General features: G+C 40.0%; 1 protein-coding gene across 7 annotated transcripts in view; it reads right to left on the bottom strand.

The window, feature by feature from the left end:
- Window positions 1-16,430, bottom strand: part of ARHGEF3 (Rho guanine nucleotide exchange factor 3) — a 279,695-nt gene that overhangs the window by 24,920 nt on the left and 238,345 nt on the right. For 5 of the 7 annotated variants that reach the window (XM_039858606.1, XM_039858605.1, XM_039858607.1 and 2 more), the window contains one exon: window positions 12,431-12,538. In XM_039858606.1, coding sequence (XP_039714540.1) covers window positions 12,431-12,538 — 108 coding nt within the window. Of the gene's footprint in view, window positions 1-12,430; window positions 12,539-13,252; window positions 14,066-16,430 lie in introns of those variants that run through there. The other 2 variants (XM_039858611.1, XM_039858609.1) reach the window with 2 other exon arrangements.

The following is a 16,430-nucleotide window of genomic DNA, read 5'->3' as shown; positions in this document are numbered from 1 at the left end:
TCCCAGAGCAATTTGAACATATCTCTGATATATTAACAATCACATTTTATTATACTCCATGGTCACCTGCTCTGAACCATATACTTCCTTAGGACAGAAAGTGATTTTGCATGTGACAAATGTGTCGTCATCATTAAGACACTGTAAGGTAGCTTCCAAATATTTTGAGATTCGACAATTAAATTTAAGAAAGTAAAGACAATTTTAAGAGAACTATTCAAGCTAAGGGCATTGTTAAATAAGTTATAATTTATCTGCTTGATGGACTATTATCTAGTCATCTAGAGATAATTTTAACTGCTAAATTAAAATAAAATCGGGATTAAAATCTGTATGTAAATACTTGATAACTATGAAAAAGTGTACATGAACAAAGATATAAAGGGAATGCCACAAAATTCAATTGTTTTTGCCTGATGACATGATAAGTAATGTTAGCCTGAGTATACGACTTTTATAATTCAAGAAAAATAAGTGAAAAATGTGAAAAGAAACTTCCGAGGGACTTTCAGGTATTACCACAAACTTCTGGGAGCAGGAAGCTAGCTGTTTGCAAGTACTAACAGAGCTTCTCAGGCTGGCACAGGCATGCATGCACTCCTGGGCTTATTAATGAGCTCACGATCATTGTACCAGTATGCTGGTCAAGAAAGTACTTGCTCCAAATACGTAGTTCACTAATGGTGTCTTGCAAATCCTTGTGATCTCTTGAAAATAGGCCCTTATAAACAGTGGCCAGACTAATGCTTGCAGATCCCCATCACTCAGAATAAATTAGCCACAGGCACGGAAAAGGTCAAAACAAGCAAAATGAGTCATCAAATAACTCACTCATCTCAGTTAGTGGTTCTGATGCCAGCTGGGGTGGGAGTTAAAGAGCAGAAAGGAAAATACAAAAAAGTAGATTCAAAATGAAAGACATTTTCCACTTTCACTTGAGAAAATTGACCACCCACCTGTTACAGTTTTAGTCCCTGACCAACTTTGAACTCTCTGCTCCCCACCACCAGTTTGAAAGTAATTTATACCAATTTTAAATTTTCACACATTACAAAAGTATATAAATTAAGTACAAATTCCCTCATTTTCCCAAATCCACTTCCCAGAAGTAACTGCTATTAAGTTTTTTCTAGATCTTTCCAAACCTTTTCTGTGTATTTGCTAACATTGACAGAAAACAATCTTTTTTCACTCAGCAGTATGTCTTTCCATGTTAGTACATAAGATTTATGCTTTAAAAAATAATTTATTGAAGTGAAATTCACATAACATAAAATTAACCATTTTTAAAGCGAACAATTTAGTGGCTTTTAGTATATTCACAACGCTGTGGATCCACCATCTTCATGTCATTCCAAAACATTCCCATCACCCAAAGTCATACATTCTTTTTTATGGCTGCAGTTAGTATCCCATGGTCTGGATGGACCACATGGATCCAATCAATCTCTAACTGATGGACATTAAAATCGTTTCCAGTGTCTGGCTATTACAAAAAAAAGCCTCAGTTAACATCCTTTATGTGTTTCTGCTGGTATTTCTGTAAGGCAGATTTCTTAAGTAGAATTCCTTGGTCTAAGAATTATCAACATTTTAACGTTGGATATGTACTGCCAAATTGACCTCCAAACAGTCTGTCCCCAGAAAAGTATGTGATAGTGCACTTTTTCCACACTCTCATCAATAGGATATTATTTTCAATCTGATAGGGAAAACAACTATACCTTAATTTCAGTTCCATGTTTTGGATATGAGATTGAACAGCTCTATTGCTAAGAATTTCTTGTTCTGTGTTTTCTTAGTGATTGCTGGGCTCGGGTACTAAGGGGGAAGGAATGGGGTGAAGATCACCAGGTATGTCACAGAGGGGCCATTATGTGCCTGCCCAACCTTAGCTCTTCCAATGAGTTCTCTCTTTTCCTTACAACCATCCTGCAAGGTGGGAGTTTATTCCCATTTTACATTGAGGAAACTGAGGCTCAGGGAGGTTAAGTCATTTACCCAGGCAGGATTAAAAACCAAATCTGTTTGGATGCAAAACCACAGCTATTTCTACTATGGGGCCGTACCTGCTATTTATATGCAAATCATGCACTGGGGGGAGGTTTCCAGGAGATGAGACCCAGCCTACTAGGAGTTTAAATCTAGTTAAGGAAAGGGAATGCATTTGCTCAGTTGTAGGAATCATGACTGAGTGGCTCTTTGACCAGTCAAACTTCAGATTTATACCTTTAATTAGGCTAGACTAAAACAAACATTTTGTCTTTTTAAAAATCCACTTAGAAAGGAGAATCCCAAAGCAGCAATGAAGAATATGGGTTCCAGGGACAGCTCACAGCCAACCAGGCCCAAGCCATGGGTGGGTATTCACAGTGGTGTAGACCACACCACACGACCTGCACTCCTACCAGTCATCAGTACAATTAGATGAGATGATTGGAAAGGAGGGAGGAACATGTGACTACTGCTAGGAGAAAAAACCCTAAGAAGGGGCTATCTCTTGAGAAAGAACAGCCAAGTTCCTTTCAGTATCCCTGCCACTGCCACCCCCTCACGCTATTTTTCTCTACTTTCACATGTGCCATATGGTATCATTTACCATTTTTTCTGACATGTCTGTTTCCTCCCAAGAGAAAGTAAAGCACCTTGAAGGCAAGGATATCTATCTGTTCTGCTCACTGATGGGTTCATCAGCACCTGGTACAGAGTAGGATCTGTGAATGGACGGCATGCTTCTATGTGCTGGGCACTGTGAGGACAGCTTTAGGAATCCTATACCTAAGGGATAGGGATTCCTACCCTTGTTTTATAGATGGGGAAACTTGAGGCTCAGAGAGGGTGACACTTTGCTCAAGGTCATGCAACTAACGAATGGTGCACCAGAACTTAAACCTAGGTGAGTGGTGAACTCAGAATGACATCCGAGTCTGGTCTATTTCAGTCCATGCCCCCCTAAGATAAGATATTTTTAAACAATATCCCACCCTGCTTCCCCTAGGGTAAGATTCAAGTGTGGTGGGTGGGTGTGCCCAAATAGATGAGTTTCAGGCTAATTCTCAGTCTGTGGTGGGGATTCTCAACCTTGTCACCACTGATACTTTGAACCAGAAAATTCTTTGTTGTAAGGGGTTGTCCTGTACATTGTAAGGTTATTTCGTAGTATCCTTACCTCTAAACACTAGATGCCAGTAGTGTCCCCCACCCTAGTTGTGACAAAACAAACATCACCAGACATTGCTGAGTGTCCACAGGGGTGAGAAACACTGGCCCAAGGTGACAAGGAGGGGCTCACCTCAAAGTGAGGGACTCTGTACAAAATAGAAACACATACATAGATTCTCCCCCACCCCCAAGTGTGGAGATTCTGAGCCTAAAGTGAAAAATGTTCCAGGACAAGCAAGAGTTTCCATGAGGGAATCTGGCACAGCAAATGAGTCAAAAACCCAAAGCTCGTAATTAGCCAAAGCAGCTAAAATAACAGTGGCTATAACAGGCAAAAATAATGCAGATTTAGGAAATGGGTGCTTGTGTTTATGCTTGAGCTGGATATGTGGAAAAGATGCTGCAGGTGCAAAGGGAACTATCTGTCAGGTGGGAAAAGGGGGCCCTTTTACACATGTCAGAGGAAATGTAAACCCAGCAGGTTAGGCATGATGGAACAGATTTGGTTGTTAATGCCGCCTGTTCAGCAGAGTGCTCCCCCGCCCTTTTCCAAAACCAGAAGGTCTCCACAGCCAAAGATAACATGCTCCAATAAAGAGTTCAAGCCAGGGAAAGTCTCTATACTTACCATTGATATTTTGTAGCAGATGGTTTATTATTAAATGGATTGGAAGTTAGAGTTTATTATTAAATGGATTGGAAGTTAGAGAGAGGAAAACATATTTCTATGTTGCTGTTACAAAATGTAGAGTGGTTATGGCTGGGACTGGAAAATATTCTCCAACAGTATTCTGGAGGAGTCTCTCATGTAAGGCTTGATTAGAGTAATTAACTTAAATTAAGAAATAACACTTCCCAGCTGTGTGGCCTCCATCACATTTGACCCTCATGCTAGTCCTGGGAGAGGCACTGAGCAGGTTCTTGTATTTTGCCCGTTTTTAAATAATGAGAAATCCCAGTACCGGAGGATTAAGTGACTGGCACAAGGTAAGTGTTGGATAGGATCTGAGTCCAGTCTTTTGTCTACAAAACATAGATTTTGGTTAAGAACACAGGCTTTTGAGTAAAACAGACATGGCTTCAAGTCAACTCAATAGCTGAGGGATATAGAACAAGTTAATTTCTCTGGGTCTCAGCTTCCTTATCTGTAAAAGGGTCATAGCAATAAGTACCTCACAAAGTTGTACTGAGGATCAGATATGAAAAAGTATGTCAGGGGTTCAGTCAAATGCCTGGTACGTGGTTAGTAGGAAATGGATCTTACCTATCATTGTTACTATATTACTGATTGCACAGCCATCGTTAGTGCTTATTTACATATGCTTTCGTTCATTATCAAACAGCTGACGCAACTGATGAACTATTTGGACCAAACAGCTTCTTGAGGAATCACCTTTAGGGTAACTTATAGGAGGAGAAAACCCCTCAGCATCACAATGTTGTTTATAAAAGCGAAAGCTCTGGAAACAGCCTAAAATGACCAATAATAGGGATAAGTTAAATATAGTGTAACCATAAAATGGAACCTTGTATAGTTTTTAAAAACATCTTTTTTGAGAAAAGCTTAATGATAATGGGAAGGTCTCACATACAGAGTTAAGAGGAGAAAGATTCCTATTTAAATACAAAATGTTAATAGGTGTTACCCTGTATGGTGAGACTATGGATAATTTTTATTTTAATTCTCATTCTTCTCTATACTTACTTTGCAGTTTTTCCATAATGAAGAGATATTAACTTAGAAAAAATAAAACCAGCAAACATGCAAGACAGTGAAGACCGAGTTCAAAGTGATGCCATAGACAAAAAAATCATGTATACAGAATCTGGTTTAGATTAATGCACATTAAAAATATGGTAAAAAGGCACATGATCAATTCACAATTAATAACTGTCAAACCCCACAGACCCAGTGCAAGGAGAAAACTTTCTGTAGTTGGGAGAGATTCTGAGAAGAATGAAAAACTGAAGACAATATTTGGTTTAGGTGTGGGGAAAACAATGTACAATTTACTTAGTGCAAGACAAAAATTAAAAAGCCTTTCAGAGGCTTGGGACAGCAGCCCAGCCTCTTCACTGGGCACCATAAAATGGCTTTTGCATGATAATGTTAACGATAAAATCTTCCATAGGCTGAAATGGCAACGACTCTCCTTGCCACACAGGCAAACAGACAGTAAGAATCAGCAGTAAGATGGGATGCCCTCAGATGGAAAGTCTGGCCATTATTTTTAGAACCTGGCAAACTGCACATTTTATGATGACCAGACTGACTTTTTGCAAAAAAGTTTTGAATGTTTTGAATTTCCTTTTTTCCCCACTTTCTAATATATCTTAGAGGCATTGTAAAAAGGCTACAGAATCTCAGCTTCTGCACTTACTGGCTATGTGACTTTGGGTACATTTTTCAATCTTCAAATTTCTCCCCTATCAAGTGGTGATGACTCCTATTTTGTATTGTTATGGTGGAGATGAAATGAAGCCACGAACATAAAGTGCTTTACGTGGAACCTGGCTCATTGTAAACACCCAACTAATAGAAGTTGTTATTACTAAATACAAAATGACAAGCTTTAAATTATAATAGTTAATGATTACAATGGTCTAACTATTATTCCAGCAATAGTAAAGACAGCAGAAAGTCAGGAGTTTCTCTTGACATGGTATTCAGGTCACTTCTTAGCTACACCTTTACCTTACAGACAACAAGGCAGTTTCTGTTGCTTCCTCCAACACACACTCACACAGACACATACACACACACACGGCATCAGTCTTCTCATACTTCTTCCTTAAATCTGAAATGTCTTCTCTCCTTTTCATCCTCATCATCTCTGAACCACTCCAGGTGCAACACAAATCTTCCACCTTTCTTTTAACCTCCTCCCCCAGGCCATTACTAAGCTCCCTCTCTTAGTATATCATATAAGATTTTCAAATCTGATACATTTTGTCTGGTTGCAAAGGTATAAAAAATATATAATTATTTTAAAAATTCAAGCATGATATAAATTTATAATGTAAAACATAAAAATCAATAGCTCAGCCTATTTATTAATTCTCTCCTGATTTGTAATTCTTATGTAGTGGAGAAATAAAAAGGAGGAGGGAAACACAAGACAGAAAACAAAAGAACTATAGAAGTCTCTTATAATTGTATTTGAGAGATAATCACTATTAAGAATTTGATGATGTTTCTGGTTTTTTCCTATACATACACTACTATAGGTGTGTACTATTAATTGGGATACAATGGTTTTGAATTTCCTTTTTTTCCCCCACTTTCTAATATATCTTAGACAACTTTTACTAAGTACATTTTACCCTTCTCAAGAGCAGGTACTGTCTCCTTTTTCATACTGACTACCTTCCCAACAAGTCTATAGGGGAACAAATAACACAATCCATATAAGGATTTAATGGAGACCACTAATATATCATATTTTCTGTTGAGTCTGGGTTACATGAAATAATTTCCAGATCTAGGGGCCAGGGAATGGAGCATCAGAAGCTGTGGTTAACCGGAAGCTCCTCTTCGGCCACGACAATCTTCCCTGAGGGGATATGAGTTGGGAGGGGACTCATTTTCTACTGTGAAGTAGCCCAGTTGAATAGCATTACTAGGTGGGGCACCTACTGCCAGTTCCTGAAGAGCCCCAAGGAAGAGCAATGGCAACCTTTTCTAGTAAGAAAAGTGATAATAATAGTAACTACCAATTTCTGAGTATATCCTAAGTAATGCATAGTGTTAGGTGCTGCCGATACAAAGCAAAGTGTGACAAACTTGGCATACATGGAAAAGTTATGCGGCTCCTGGGAAGAGCCATCTTGTGAAGCTGTCACAGTAGAAGGGAAAACTGTGTCAAAAGAGAGGGAGAAATATGACTATGAATCTAGAATTAGGATCTGAGAACGCAGAGAAGCAGGTCTGTCCAGGACAGATACACATTGAGAACAGAGGCCTTATCTCTAGTGATATCAATATGCTTCTTAGTGTTCACACCCCTTGACCAGAATTCTACCTCTGGGAATATAATCTAAGGAAAGAAAGAAATACAGATACACACAAGATTTGTGATCAGGATGTTTAAGCCGTGTCATCTATAATGCTGGAAAAATGGGAAAAAATATACAACAATGGAAAAATGATTAAATAAACTGGTATATCCTTTCAATGAAATATTATATAATATCCATTTAGAATCAGGTCTGTGAAAAATATTAATAACATAAAAGTATATTCTCACACTGTAGGATTATTTTAAGCCGTTAAGACAAAAGCAAGTTAAAAAACAGAACATATGATATGATTTTGCTTTTAAAAAATACACATGCAGGTATATAGTAAAAGAAAAGATTGCCTGAGTATATACCAAAATGTTCACAGAAGTTTTTTGGTGGGGAGACGCGATTACAAGTGACTTTTATTCCTTTTTCTATGCTTCTCTATATTTTTCAATTTTTTATGATGATATTATATGACCAGAAAAGAAAGAACAATAGAAGGTACTTTTTTTAAAAAAGGACAAATGCCTTTAAAAGTCATTTGATATAGAGTTATTTAATATAAAAATATTCACAGCCTAAATATTCATTAATAGAGGAGACGGATTATGTAAAATAAATTACATCGACACACTGGAATAATATATACTCTGTCCATTAATATATTTTCAAAGAATAACGGTGATATAATATATCCCTTAAGCCACAATAAAATTCTCATTTAACTAAATGACAAACGGAGGATGAAAATAAAACGGATGGAGCAAAATACACTAGGTAAGATGTCAAAAAACAAAAACAAAAAAGACAAAACAAAACTCAAGGTCAAAAGCATTAAAAGAAATAAACAGGATTATTTAACTTTAATCAAGGTGAAATTCCCCCAAGAGGCCATAACGATGATGAAGAAGATCCTTTACATACCTAACTGCATGGCTTGGAAATATGTGAGGCCAAGAACAATAGAGATGCAAGAGAAACTGATCATCCACAGTCCCTGTGGAAGGTTTCATCTCAAAATGAGCAGATCACACAGAGATAAGGCTGGATAGACTCTAAGTCAAATTAGGCCCAGAGTGTGGACATTTGTAGTTATACCTAGAATAACGCTGGAAGGAAATTATTGAAATAATAAGAAGAGTTGTTTTGAAGTGTGAGGCTACATATATTCTTCTCCCTTTCTCCTTTTCTGTATTTTTCCACAATGAACATATACTTTTATAACGGAAAAGAAATAAAGTTCATGTTCAAAGAGAAGGCAGGGCGCAATCACAGTGTAATGAGCACAGCAGTCCATAGCACTCGCTGGACTCAAATGAGTCCACCAGGTGTGCACAGCTGTGACGGGGAGGTGACTGGTTGACTAGTCTAGGGCAAGCTTGCCTTCTTCACTCCACAGGAGTGTATGCAGGCCCCTCTCAGAGCTGGGCCGGATTTTCCTCTCTGGCAGGCCAGTGAGGGGATTTATAGGCCCAGAGGGATCCAGACATCTGTGCTCCATCTACCAGAAGCATTAACCTCCCTTGTCAGAAGCAGACGGAGTGCCATGCAGTTGGCTGTCCCTCTCTGACTTCTACAAATGCCGCCTTTGTGCTGAGGCCCAAGCCCCCAGTCCATATGGGACACAGGGGAGGCAAGAGAGAACAAGTCCTGCAGTGTCTTGCTGAACTGCTGCTGCAGGGACCGCTCCATTTGTAACTGGGTTTTTAACCTTTTTGGAAGAGGCTGCCAGCCCCGAGCTCTCACAATATCCTCCTGGGCTAACCTGTGGTCTCCAGAGGAGCCAGAGGAAGGACTGCTAAGCGTTCCATTACTGGTTAAAGAATCGTGTTTGGGTATTAGGGCCTAAGTTATCTCTTCTCCTATAATAGAAGGTGCCCAACCTGAGAGACATAACTGGATATGCGAAGGGATACATAAGACTGTAAGATGCCAGGAGCCAGGGAAACATGGTATTGCGGCAAAGAACGAAGCTGTTCAATCACAGACTTGATTTGTTTTTGGAAGTAGAACAGGTATACATGCACACATATGGGTAAGAAATAAACGACTGCTGAGAGGTTTGGGGCAGCCCCTACACTCCTTGTTCTCCATTCCTCTCCTTCTAGAATGGGCATCAAGACCACCATAGGCAAAATGGAAAAGAATGTGAAGTTGGCCCACTGAGTACTTTGGGGCCTCCCTCTTCCCCTCATCCTCCCTGCTCCTCAGGTTTCATTAGCATCCTATACTATTCTAGCTGGTAAGAGAAGCAATAAAGTCATGAGAATAGTATTGAGATACTAGTACTGGAAATAATTCTGCAGAACTTGCACTGCATGCACCAAGATGACTGACAGGGAAATATTTGGGGAGTGGGGCAAAATGGCATTCTTCGTGCTTTGCAGATCACCCTACAAACATGGCCGTCTTACTTTGAATACAACCTCAGGGGCATATTTCCTTTGGCTGACTCCCCAAGGACACGTTCACAACAGAAGCACACTGTTCAAGGTTCTCTCTGTGTCTGTGTGCATAATCATTATGAATAACTGTTCTGCATCTGCCAGGTTGTTTCTGTCCATAAATGGAGCCTAGAGTTAGCTAGTTATTATGATATTTGATAAAAGTAAATAAAAAAATTATTTTGCTACAAAAAACTGAGGTTTTAAAAACCAATTTCCACATGTCATATCCCTCACTCGGGTCTGGCTTTCTCATCTTTGCTTAACCTCAGTCTGTTCATATATAGTTTGATTTCTTTCTGTCTCAGTTCTGTAAGTCAAAACAAATTTCCAAGGTGATTAAATATTTCCTGCAGTGTTCCCTGTGTAGGATCTGTGTAGGACAGAAGTAGGAAACAGAAACAAACGTTGTCTGGGAAGCTAAAGGAAAGATTGTGAAGGTATGACAATGGAGTAAGGGCTGGGCTGTGGTAGGAGGCAGAGGCAGTGCTTTCTCTAAACCCAGGAGCACAGAGTTTACAGGCTAGTCAAGGTGATGACAGTGACTGGAAGGGGCCAGGTGTTGAGAAGACAAATGAGAGAAGTGGGGACATTTGTAGGTGACAGATGTCTGGCTATGCAGGTCCAGCTCATTACTGCCATGTGGGAACACAGGCCTAGCATCATCAGGCCTTCCAATTCCTTGAGAGGTCAGAAATCCAGATTCTTACACGGACTGCTTTGATTTCCAAATGTCAGCTCAAAACACTGTGCAGCCAAACAAAATACAGCTTGAGGGCCAGATGTCAACTTTATCTAGAATGTAAGCAGCATGAGGGCAGGAAGTAGAGCCTGGTGCATGATGAGGGCCCACTCAATGCCTGTTGGATGAGTGAGACCCTTCCTGGGGCAGAGGGTGGACTGTCCTAGAAAAGACAACAGGAAGACATAGCTAGCAACATGGAGGTCTTGTAATCAAGAGGGGAAATAACTCCAGAGTGAATGAACTTGAGCCACAGCTACTGGAATGGAAAGGGTGAAATAGCAGTAGACAGGCTAAAGAATTTTCAAAAAGCAGAACTCAGTGCAAGACCAGATGTGCAGGACTAAGGCAGTGATGAATCTTACAAGGGGAGCTTGTGATGAACTTGGCCAGAAAGCTGAGGGAGACTGGTCATGGGGGAGAGAAGTTAAACACATTTTCTCCACTAGCTTCAAAGCCCTTCGTCTGGCTCCCCTTGATGCCCTTATTTTTTTCTCCTCTGTTCTCCCACAAAGGGGATCACGGGATACCCAGGGGCCCAGAAACCCAAGCACCAAGAGAAATAGAGCCAAATCTATAGCTAATTTTGTGATGAAGTATTCATTCAGGAGAAACTGTTAGCAGAATTAACAAAGGAATGGGCAGGGAAGGGTAAAAGCACTGGAGAGGAACAGCACCTATAGGAAAGCAGAGAGAACAGCTTGGGCTATGTGGAGTCGTGGCAGCACATTGGCTGAATGATGAGGAAGCAACAACAGGAGGGAATGAGAGTCATTCAAATAGTTCTCAAGTCACAGATTGTCACAGCATGGGAAGGGCCTTGGGTTCCAGTCCACAGTTTTCTTAATCACTCACAAAGTCAAGATAAAAATACTACAAAGAAAGTTTTCAGGACAAGTGAGGAATGGCAGACTCAAGATCATTTCTCAGCTAAACAAGGTGAGCCTTTTCATAGCATGACTTCAATCTACAAGAAGATTTTTATGATTAATTGGGTATAAGGTCTTAGACAAATCTCAATTTTCACTTTAAAAGGTAAACTTTATCAGAAGCTTTAGAACAAGAATAACTACAACCACTTGTTAACCAAATAATTATTATAGTAGATAATATTTACTACTTAGCTAACTAATTAGTAAATTACTGATTGCTAACTAAGGGCTAAGGCACTATACTAAGTCCTTTAAATGCCCTATCTTATAAATCTTTACAATGATTCTATGGAAGAGCTAGTGGCATCACCCCCAGTTTACCCATTAGGAATAAAAGCAAGACCTAGAGATGTTAAGTTATCTGCCCAAGGTGACAAAGTCTTTAAGAGATAGAGCTGAGGTCAGAACTGAGATACTTCACATCCAGGGCCCTTGTTCTATGCCAGAGATCAGCAAACATTTTCTGTAAAGGGCAAGTTAATAAATATTTTTGGCCTTGTAGACAATATGGTCTCTGGCACAACTACTCAACTCTGCTACTACAGTGCAAAAGCAGACATAGACAACGTATAAATATTTGGGCATGCCTATGTTCCAACAAAACTTTATTTATGGACAAAATTTGAATTTTATATAATTTTCACATGTTGTATCATTCGTCTTTTGCTTTTTCTGCCCAGCCATTAAAAAAAGTAAAACCATTCCTAGCTCATGAGCCATAAGATGACAGAAGGTGGGCTGAATTTTTTTCATGTACTGTAATATGCAGATCCCAATCTAAGCCATAAAGCTCTCTTGCCCTCTGGCTCACGTCATGTGCTAGTTTCCTTGAGAGGCCCATAGATATTTTAGGACAAAACCTGTGAGAGTGCACCTGGATGGTGCACATGACTCGGAAATACAATTGTGAGGAAAGACCTGACAGAAATGACTCCTCAAGTAACATCTCTAAGGACTCCGCCGTATCCCGTTTACAACTTTAAAATACCTCTTTCTTCCTTTCAGTACCCTCACTTGCTCTCTTCTATTGAAATAAATTTTGATTCAGGTCAGTCTGAAACCAGGGCAGGTTCTGGGTAAAACAGAAATGTCCTCTCCTACATAACAGGTTTGCTGGAGACATGAACCCACCGTGTCTTTCTTACCTGCAGGGTTTGGCCGAAGCGCTTCAATGGTGTGGCCTTCACGGGAGGGATGAGGTTTGCTAGTGATGTGACTCTGGAAAGGGGTTTGACCCGTTTATTACTAGGCTCCTGTAGGGTTAAAAAAAAAAAAAAAAGGAAAAGAAAATGTCAAGGTCAATTACGAAGACAACATAACTCCACAATACAGTCATGTCCCACTCCATGATCTGCTGGCTGCACGCCGATCTGTGGGATGTAAATGGTGCCCTGTCTCACTTCAGCTGTGTGGAGATGACTTGGCTTAAGAGCCAGGGAAGGAGTAACGGCAGGAGAATGTCAGCAGAAGCAGCTTCTGAGCAGACGGCAAATGGCCGGATCTGCTCCTTACTCCTCACTCCCAGTATCTGCCAGCTTTTAAATTGGGAAGATTCTACTCAGTAAAACCATTCTCTCCAACTCTTCCTGTAGAGAAAAGCTGCCTCAGATTTCCCACCCAATGACCTTGTCAGGCAGCTGTCTTTTGACGCTTCTGGTTTCATCTTTTACAAACCTTTTCACCACCTTGCCTGAAGCCACTCTCCAAATTTCTTTTATGAAATGGCTTTTCTGAAGCACAATGTTTTTTTTTCTAGTTAATTAAATTAAAAAATTTTAAAATAAGTTCCATTACTATCTCTTAAGAAAACAAATTTGTATCATCAGTATATTTGAAATGTACACATTAATACTTATAAATAACAACCAGACAGCAAAAGAAATCGTCTCCACATAAAACATATAAAAACAGGCTGAAAGAGAGAGATGACAGACCAAACACCTTACAAAGACAAAGAGAACAGTTACCCTTGCCTTCCTAAGCTCCATCTGACCTGTGGTAGATGCAGGACAGCACATGAAGACACCAGATTTTGCTGGAAAAAGCCAAATGTGCCAAATGTTGTGGCGAACCTCAGTCATTTCCAGAGAGAACCTCAAGACGCTCATCTTTCTTTTTCAGTCATTGCTTTCTTTCAAAGTTTCGAGGGTTAAGCCAGAACTTCAGATTCTCCAGGACATCCCTGCAGGGTGTTTTAAACATAGTAGGTCCTTGGAAAAATCTTGCCTGGATTTGGAATTCTGCCGAGAAACTCTCATGTCATTTTATGCCCTTGCCAGCCTCAGAAATCAGAACATTTCTTTGAAATAGACCCAACCTTTCTGCCATTTAAATAGAAAAATTAAAAAACTACGAGAAAAGCACAAAAACAATTCCACAACGTGGCCAGGAGAGACTTCACAATTTCCTGAAGCAGTGAAATACTTTTCCAAGACAGAGAATGAATCCGGGCTGCTGGGTACCTCAGCTTCTTGGCTTCTTGAACTGAACAGACAGCAGGAAACTCTCCAAACACTGGGAAGTCTCAGTTCCAAAATGCAAAGGATGAATCTCTCGACATGAGAGACATCACATCATAATTACTAAAGTGCCTTAGAGAAAGATCCAATAGCCCTGCTGTTTTCAGGTGACAGTGCCCTTCAGAATGCTCCCTGTCCAGTTCTTGGCTTCTGAGCATCTGTTCCCAGCAGAGGATTTAAAAAATATTTTACGTCAGAGCTGCACCACTGGCATAATGAACCCATACACACACACATACGCATGTACGTGCACACATGCACATATGCGTGCGTGTGCACACACACACATACACACACACACACAGGTTCTTGAGCATCCCTGAATTTCTCTAAATGGCTCTCTGCCATGGGCTGGAAATGTCAGCATTGTGATATCACCCCCTTTGGTGACACAAACTGCATTGCAGCAAGTGAGATGGGAGATTTCCTGGGGAAGCAGGACTTGGTGTCAGATAATCCTGCATGTACTTCAGAACCCAGAGACTCTTGGATCTGTTTCTTTAATGGGTAAAGCTGCTGGGTCACAGAGTCTGTATCAGAATAGGGAAGCTAAAGGGCAAATGCCAATTGGGTTCTCTTGCTTTAAAAAGGAGCAGGGGGCATTACATGCTTGGCACGACAAGAGAAGATTCAGCTCTGTTTCACCTGCTGTGTCATCTTTTCTAAGGTTCTGCTGACTTTGCTGTCCATTTTACAAGACCCAGTTAGATGGGCGTTCTCTACGTGGTTACAAGACATATGCACGATGCAAATGCGTGCCCCTCTGCAGGTTGTGTGCAGTGATGCTACATGAGATTGTAATTAAAACTCCTTTCCTAAGGCATTGACCACTTGGAAATAAACTTCAGGCTGCTCTTTGGCAATTTGACATTCCCAAGTACGAAAAAGAAACTATTGCTGCATGATTTAGTGCTGTGATCCAGCAAAGCAGGCTGGTACAATTTTAAAACCAGAACATTTACAGGTTACTGGATCTATGGAGGTTTTATGCCTGACCCAAACGAGCAAAGTATGAATCACGGTATTTTCTTTGAGGGCTTCAGTGAGAATAAGAGATTAAAAAAATTCTTGGTCTAATTTGATTTTTCTTTTCCATTTACTCAGTATGTCTCCAGCTACATTTTACTGCTGTCTGAAAAGAGCCCTCAGGGAAAATGTTTCCAGATTCTAGTTAAATAGCTCTACTGAGAACTAGCAAATGCAATACCAGGGATGCTTTGGCGCTTTACAGAGGGATGACGGAATACAACCTGCAGAGGCTTCCCAGTCCAACAACTCAGCTGCCAGACCAAGCAGGGCAAGGCCAGTGTTAAACCCAGGAACAAGGTGTCCTGTTTCAAGTGCAGACACCATCCTACCATGTGATTTTAAGACAGGGCAAGAGGGCACCTCACCAAAGAGGGTAAAAAAGAAAGAAAAAGGCATTTAATGTTTTGTGTCAGCATCATTCTGAAGAACAAGTTCTGTTGCACTTTCCCAGGCCTTATAGCTTGTTGTTTTTTGTCTTATTGAACTGGCTAGGACCACCGGTGTACTGTGAATTACAAGTTAAGATCGTGGGTACATTAGTCTAATTCCTAAATCTAAAGTGATTCTTATGAAGATTTCATCATTAAGTACTATGTTTGTTGAGAGCATGGACAAGACATGCTTTATTAAGTAGAGGAAGTGCCCTTTTATGCTGTTTGCTGTGAATTTTTATCATGAGTATTTACTTTTATCAAATGTTTTCTCTTCATCTTTTCAGAGGATAAGAAAGTGGGGAGGAAAGAAAAAAGAAGCGAGAGGTGGGAGGAAGGAAAGGAGAGAATGAAGAAAGGCATGGAGGTCATATTTTTTCAAAAAGGAATTGATTCAGCAATTTAAAATATCTTTTGTGCTTGAATCAAAAACAAAGGGGAATAAGCACTCTATGCAATTTTATTTTTAATGTGGGTTTTAATTAAATAAATTTTAATATTCTTTCCCTGGGAGATACTATAATTTTTATCTTCTCATTTTCCCCAAGAGATAAAAACCAAAGTAGATTATTTGCAATGTAAGAAAATGACTATCATATCAATATGATCTAGCATAACTTTTTATTCCTTCAAAAATAGTTCCATTCTAATAGGCATGGCATACAGGAAACTCTCATTCATTCTCCCTGCACTTCATTTTTGCACCAGACAGGGCTGGGAACAGTAGGAGGTCTTCTGTATCACATCTGTAGGTGCCCTGAGACTCTACCCTCACTGAGCCATAAATATGTCCCAGGAAGTGTGAGAAAGACAGCCATCAGTGTAGGGCTTGGACTGTTCTACTGCAAGGCAGCACTGCTCTTGGCTGCTCTGCACCTGGGCAGGAGCAATGGAGAGGAGAATCAATTATGCCAGCAGATGCTTTTGCCCATATGGCATCATTAAAAATGTCTTTCAAATGCTTGCAAATACCAGGAAAGCTTTATGCAGGGCTCCTGCACACCCAGGAGTAGTTTCATCTACTCAGTAACCCTCTAGAATGCTTTTATCATCATATTAAAAAGGAAGTTATGATCTCAGAGTGATTGAGAAGCCTAGTGTTATTAAATAATAATAGTGAGCTAACATTCGTTGTAGGGACTCTTCTCAGTGCTTTACCGATATTT

Source organism: Pteropus medius, unplaced genomic scaffold, assembly GCF_902729225.1.
Source record: "Pteropus medius unplaced genomic scaffold, Ma_sr-lr_union100, whole genome shotgun sequence".
In the NCBI taxonomy this organism is placed as follows: domain Eukaryota; kingdom Metazoa; phylum Chordata; class Mammalia; order Chiroptera; family Pteropodidae; genus Pteropus; species Pteropus medius.
Note: the sequence above shows the minus strand (reverse complement) of the source record. Positions and strands in the feature narration are given on the sequence as shown.